This window comes from Solanum verrucosum, unplaced genomic scaffold (genome assembly GCF_900185275.1).
Source record: "Solanum verrucosum unplaced genomic scaffold, falcon-dt-bn FXZP01000031.1, whole genome shotgun sequence".
NCBI lineage: Eukaryota > Viridiplantae > Streptophyta > Magnoliopsida > Solanales > Solanaceae > Solanum > Solanum verrucosum.
The window spans coordinates 2,192,182-2,198,136 of record NW_026020194.1 but is presented as its reverse complement, the minus strand read 5'-3'; the positions used below and the strand labels follow the sequence as shown (position 1 = coordinate 2,198,136).

Here is a 5,955-nt window from a genome sequence, read left to right as displayed (position 1 = left end):
AAAAAGGAAACAAATAGACTTAATGGGCTTAATTGAATCATTCAAATTCAGACCTAAAAACCAAACACACTTAATTGACTGAATCTGAATGATTAAGATTCAAACCTCCATTAAATGCAAACAAATGAGGCCTAAATATTAAAGGAAAAAAATTAAGTTATGTATTTTAGTTGTCTAAATCAATGGAAAATTAAAGAAAGAGATATTGAGCAGTATTGTTATTCCTAATGTAAATTGAATTTCTTTTGTTAGCATTGGTATCGATTAGGTTTTGGTTTGGACTCTATTTGAATTACTAGCATTTATGGTCTACAAAACATACTAGACCATTCATGAAATTCTAAATCCAAACTTTAAATTTGGTGAAATTCGGATACATTCCAAAACGTCCCAATATATTGTGTGCGTCCCGATTTCGAATACGTCATTCAACGTCTCAATACATCACGTCTCGGTTTCGGATACATCACTCAATGTTCCGATACATGATACGTCCTGATACATCACGTACGTACAATGATGTATTCCATCGATATTGTGTAAAGTGATGTATCCGAGAGTAAGATTTTTTATAATTTTTTCAAAATGGTAGGAATTTTTAGAGAATATGATAAAGTAAGTTGTGTATTTAGATAATTTTTCCTTTAAAAAATTCTAAAATATTTATAAATTAAATTATAATAATTTTTACTAGCATAATAATTAAATTATGATCGAATTCTTTTTTGTCAATATCAAACCAAATCAAATCAAATCACTAGTCAAAAATTTTTCTCAATTAGACTAGAATTTTCAATTTATGAATTTTCTTTGTACACCCCACAAAGACATTTAAGAAATGATATGTTTCAACTTTGAAGACAAGTATTCTTCAAAAAAAAAAAAAGTACTCTTCAAAAATGAGTTTTTGGCTAAAAACATCCTCCAACTATACCCCAAACTTAAAGTACATCCTTGTAATATCAAGTGAACAAGGAACATCCTTCAACTATTGAAAATCTAGCAAGTTTCACCCTTCTGTCAAGAACTGCTTGAAATCTAACAGAGCATTTTGAAACTCATGTGATACTACCATAGTTTCCCTATTTGAAACTAGGTTCTTTTTTTTTTAATCATAGTCAATCTTCTTCCTCCTTAAGCTGGTTAACCGGTAGAATCAACATCGATCATCTCTAAATATCAGTACTTCGTCTTTCTGCTGACGCCATTGAGTGCTCATAGTGAAAGAGCAGAAACAAAATGAAAGATGGAAAATAGGAGATTTTGTAAATATGTATTATAATGTGAATGAAACGAGAAATATGTTAGTAGCATTACCAGATGAAATATGCATACGATGTAATTGGATTGACATTTCTGACACTTGCATGATTTTATTTTTTTGCCAAAGCATATACATATACATTAGCATAATAACAATAAGTTGTTAGCTCTTAACTAAATTTTGATTGCTAAAAATAAAGAACCAAATTGAGAGGGAAAATATTTCATGTTTTTGTAGAATATGGACACTGTTACCTTCATTGGTTTTGGATCATTATCGGAAAAAAACTAACTATGCTTCCTATTGCCTTTAATTTACCTTCTTCTAATTAAGAGTAAAGACAGTCTGAACAACACATATACCGCGTATGAAAACAATCATTCTTCATGTTCTTGAGGGGTACTGGGTTTCAGTATCTGCACGTTTGTATGATTTGTCTTTGCATTATTGCATCACAGATTTAAAAATGACCGGGGAGGGTGGTTATGGAAAATGAAGCATACTTCAACAAATGAAAGTTAAAATTCATATTTCTGAGAAATGAGAGAATGTGAAGTGTTCAAATCTGAGGAGTTTTTAGTGAATTTCACCCACTCCGTTAGATTTTTAATGGTCTTTAACTAATGGATGAAATTTGTTAATGTTTAGATATTTGAAGGATGTTTTTTGTTAACTATGATATTACAAGGATGTGCTTTAAGTTTAGAGTATAGTTCAAGGATGTTTTTAGCCAAAAACTCCTTCAAAAATACCCTAGCATTTATCATTTAATTAATTACTGTAAGCTAAAAATTTGTACGTCCTAATATGAAAAGCATCACCAAAAGGTTTATGGCATGCATGTTATCGCGTAACAATTGCAGTTGGCTCTTTGCTTAGTAGTTGCCATTATCAAATCTAGTTGAGTGAGATAATCACACAAATCATATTCATCCTTATGTTGTCACATCAAAGTCAATTTTCATAAACAATTGCTTTGTCGAAGCTCTATCAGCACAATTCCATCACCATTCATTAATAGTGATGCCAGAGTTCCACATCAACCTCCTAATATCAAAGCAAACCTTCTAACAGAATATCTAGTTTCTAAATCATTTGCAGTAATATTGTGGTGATCAAAGAAGGGTTACAGCGGTTGAGAGCAGGCTGTGTTAGGACAAGTAAAATAGTAATATGGAAAGATGGCAAATAATGGGGTGAGAGATAGTTTGAATGCGATATTTCATTTGTTCTTTGTGGCATACGAAAAGAACTCATGGTGGTCTTCAAATAATGCTGCTTGTGAGAGTTGAGAGGATCAATTATAATGATGGTAATTGATTTGGAGAGATGATTGATAAGGTTGAGAACAAAAATCTGCACAATTTCAAAAAATTCATAGGCAAATCTGACCACTTCACATAATTCAAGGCAAATTTGATAGTTTTCCTCGTACAAAAGTCCTATATGTTGAAAAGCTCCCTCTGTTGGTACATAATGGCATATTTGAACCAATCTTATAACGAGGGTATATTTGGCCTCAACTACTAACAAATGGCAAGTTTGAACATTTTCCCTTCACAAAATGATCAATCAGGTGTCATTGGCTCAACAATTCACTATGGTAGCTTTGAAAGCAATTGATATATAGCCTCAAACTATAATAAAAACTGCAGCACTCATCTAATGAAACTCATTCTGTTGTGATGTATGATCACCAAGAATGTTAGACCATTTTCTAACTATTTTACATCAACCGGACTGTTATACAAGATTTCACAAGTACAATAGATCATGTTAAAACATGAGCAACCAAAAAACTTATACAAAATGAACCTCAAACAGAAGATTTGGAACCATCTAGCAGTTCTCTGAGGTCCCATTGGACGAATCCAGTTCTGTCTTGCATCTGTCTTTGAGGTCGGTCAGTGTAACTAAACTACCTTCCTGTAACAGAAAAATGAATACATCATCAGGTTCATACTAATGCTGTTTAATTGAGCTGGGAGGGGGTGGAGAGAGAATTGGGGTTTGCATGAGTGGGAAAGTGTTTGTGCAGAAAGTAAACATGATGCAACTAAGCATCATTTACAGATTAAGTGCTTGCCTGAAGAACAAGGTCAATGTGGCAAGATCATGACCAACTACTCTAGTTTAACATGGAGTAGCTTCCATCAACTGATATTTGCATTAACAATGGTTCAAAGAAATTAAAAATCAGGAATTAGACAAGGTTTTTATTACTTCACTGCCAAAACATGGCATATTGACATGTCTTAAGCATGCATGTTTCTTTTGAGGGCAAGACCAAATTGTTTAGGGCTGCCAAATAGCAAAAGAACAGAGAATAAGAAACGGAACGGTGAATCAAACATTCAATGGTGAAGTGATACTCGTGTATTATATAAATGTGATATTTATACAACTTCTTGCATTTTTTTTTCAAATTATTTTCTTCTTTCATTGAATTCATTATATCAATGTATCTAAGAAGCATAAATCAGGGTGGTGACTAAAAGAAAATAAGTAACAGAACATTAATTGAATGGACTTTCTAATATTCTCTCTAGTTGGCAGTTCACAAGTGTAACTACATCTCTAATCACTATTTATTGAAAGAACAAAGTTTTCAGAAATGGAAAGAACATGATCTCACAAAACACTGATATGCTTATTGATGTTCTAACAAGTAATCTCTGGCTACTGGTCCTGACAAACTCCACCAGGACAGTAAATTAACAAAGAGACTGCTATGAATTACAACATGGCTAATATGTCGGGTTGCAACTTGCAAGTAGTGTCAATCCCCCATTCCTCCGTGGGCAATTGACAGATTGGGAATGTTCTATTTTTCAGTAAAGAGGTAAAGAGACACTTACTGCTTCCTGTCTATTAGTAACAAGACAACATGATTTTCAAATTGAATATTGAACTTGGATAAAACATTTGCTCTGCACATATTTCAAAATTTGAAGATTACTTTTTGAGAATGAAAAAAAAAACTCCAAACTTACGTAAATGTTTGAAGATTACTAAAAGATAACAATCTTCTAATTTATGAACCATGTGCCCATCAAAAGGCAAAACATTAGCTCTGCCCATTTGTCAAAGTTTGAAGATTTACTTTTTGAGAATGAAAAAAAAATCTTCAAACTTTGGCAAATACTTGAAGATTACTAAAAGATAACAATCTTCTAATATATGAACAATGTTCCCATCAAAAGGCATACTGATGGAACAAGTATGTGTCCTCGACGTGAATGATCCAACTAGTATAAAAATACAATGCACCACACCAAAAGCTCTAACAATGGGAGTTAACTTTGATAAAGAAAAATCTTTCAGCTGGATGGTCAACAGAGAACATCCATCAGCTTGACAGCTTCACAACTCTCAGTTATTATATGTAAAAGTTGAATTGAGTATCTATACCAACTCAGAGACTGAACAGGTCAGTTAGCAAACTTACTAGCTGGTCAGCTTCCCGTTGAAAAATGTGCTCCATGTGTTGAAAGAGTGACTTCCAGTGACCCATTAAACTTGACTCAAGATTTGCTGCTTCAGTATTCTTTTCTGGACCCTCCTTCTGAAGCTCTTTACCCTTGCCACTTCTTTCAACTAAAAGACTTGCTTCTCTCTGACTCTTCTTTATGGCTAGGTATTTGAAAACAGTATTTGAGTAAACAAAAGAAGCAAGGAGAAAAAGAACAAGGATCTTAAGTTTAATTAAGTAACTAAAATATTTTTAAGCTGGCTCACCACTTATCCGACCCTTGGTATCCTGGTAATGTAGGTCTAACCATATATAAGCAGCTGATTATCACAGAACAAAGAAAACTAAATCAACACTCCACTAAAATGAACTGAAACAAGACGGGATATAAGCTCAGAAGGACATTAATCAATATAATGGTCTGCGAGATATTTTTACCTTTGGTGCAAAAGGTACAAGAGCAAGCTTTGATTGACTCAATGCTAGCACTTAAACCTGAATTATCCTCACAAGTTTGTGTTCCTGTACATGTCTCAAGTTTAACTCTTGACTCCTGTGAATCTGGCAATCTTGCCAAGTCTACTGACCCAGACTGACTCATAACCAGATTATCAAGACCAAGTTCATCAGGGCCATTAGGAAACATATCCTCACTTTCAGTGCCCTCACTATCCTCGTTAATTTCACAACTCCGGGCAGCATCATGGTCATCAGTTCCGGACAATGCTGGCACTGGCACCCCAGTTACCAAACCATCCATATCATTTATAACTTCAGAATTTTTCTTTGGAATTATTTCCCAATCATTGACAATTTCAATAGCACTCCCACAAGCATCATTGTTCTCGTTGTTATCTCCGATTGTACTTTGGCAGATAGCAGTAGCTGAATCAACTCGCAACAAACTGGGATCCTGGTTGTCATTTGGTATATTTGAAATCCCTGATACAACATCTACCTTTATTGACTTAATCTTGCCACAAGGCCGAGGACCAACACAAACACGTTTTGCATTATCTCCATCATCTACCAAAACAACTTTACCCCCTAGATTTTCATTTCCCTTATCTACACACTTTAGACTTGAATTCCCCAAAAGTGCAGAAAATGGTCTCTTGTTTCCAAGCTGATTCGTTATATTTCCCAAAACAGGACGACTTTTAGGACACCTTTCAACAGCATTATCTTCATCCATCCTGCAATCACTAATCCAACATGA

The 5,955-nt window shown here is 34.0% G+C and overlaps 1 protein-coding gene across 1 annotated transcript; it reads right to left on the bottom strand.

Annotated features, from left to right (window-relative positions):
• Positions 1-2,955: 2,955 nt before the first annotated feature.
• On the bottom strand, positions 2,956-5,955 carry LOC125829501 (uncharacterized). Its single transcript, XM_049508719.1, has 4 exons — positions 5,175-5,955; positions 5,003-5,056; positions 4,713-4,897; positions 2,956-3,190 (listed from the first exon to the last, which is right to left on the bottom strand). The coding sequence occupies exons 1-4, from the start codon at positions 5,929-5,931 to the stop codon at positions 3,104-3,106; spliced, it is 1,083 nt and encodes a 360-aa protein (XP_049364676.1). The 5' UTR covers positions 5,932-5,955; the 3' UTR covers positions 2,956-3,103.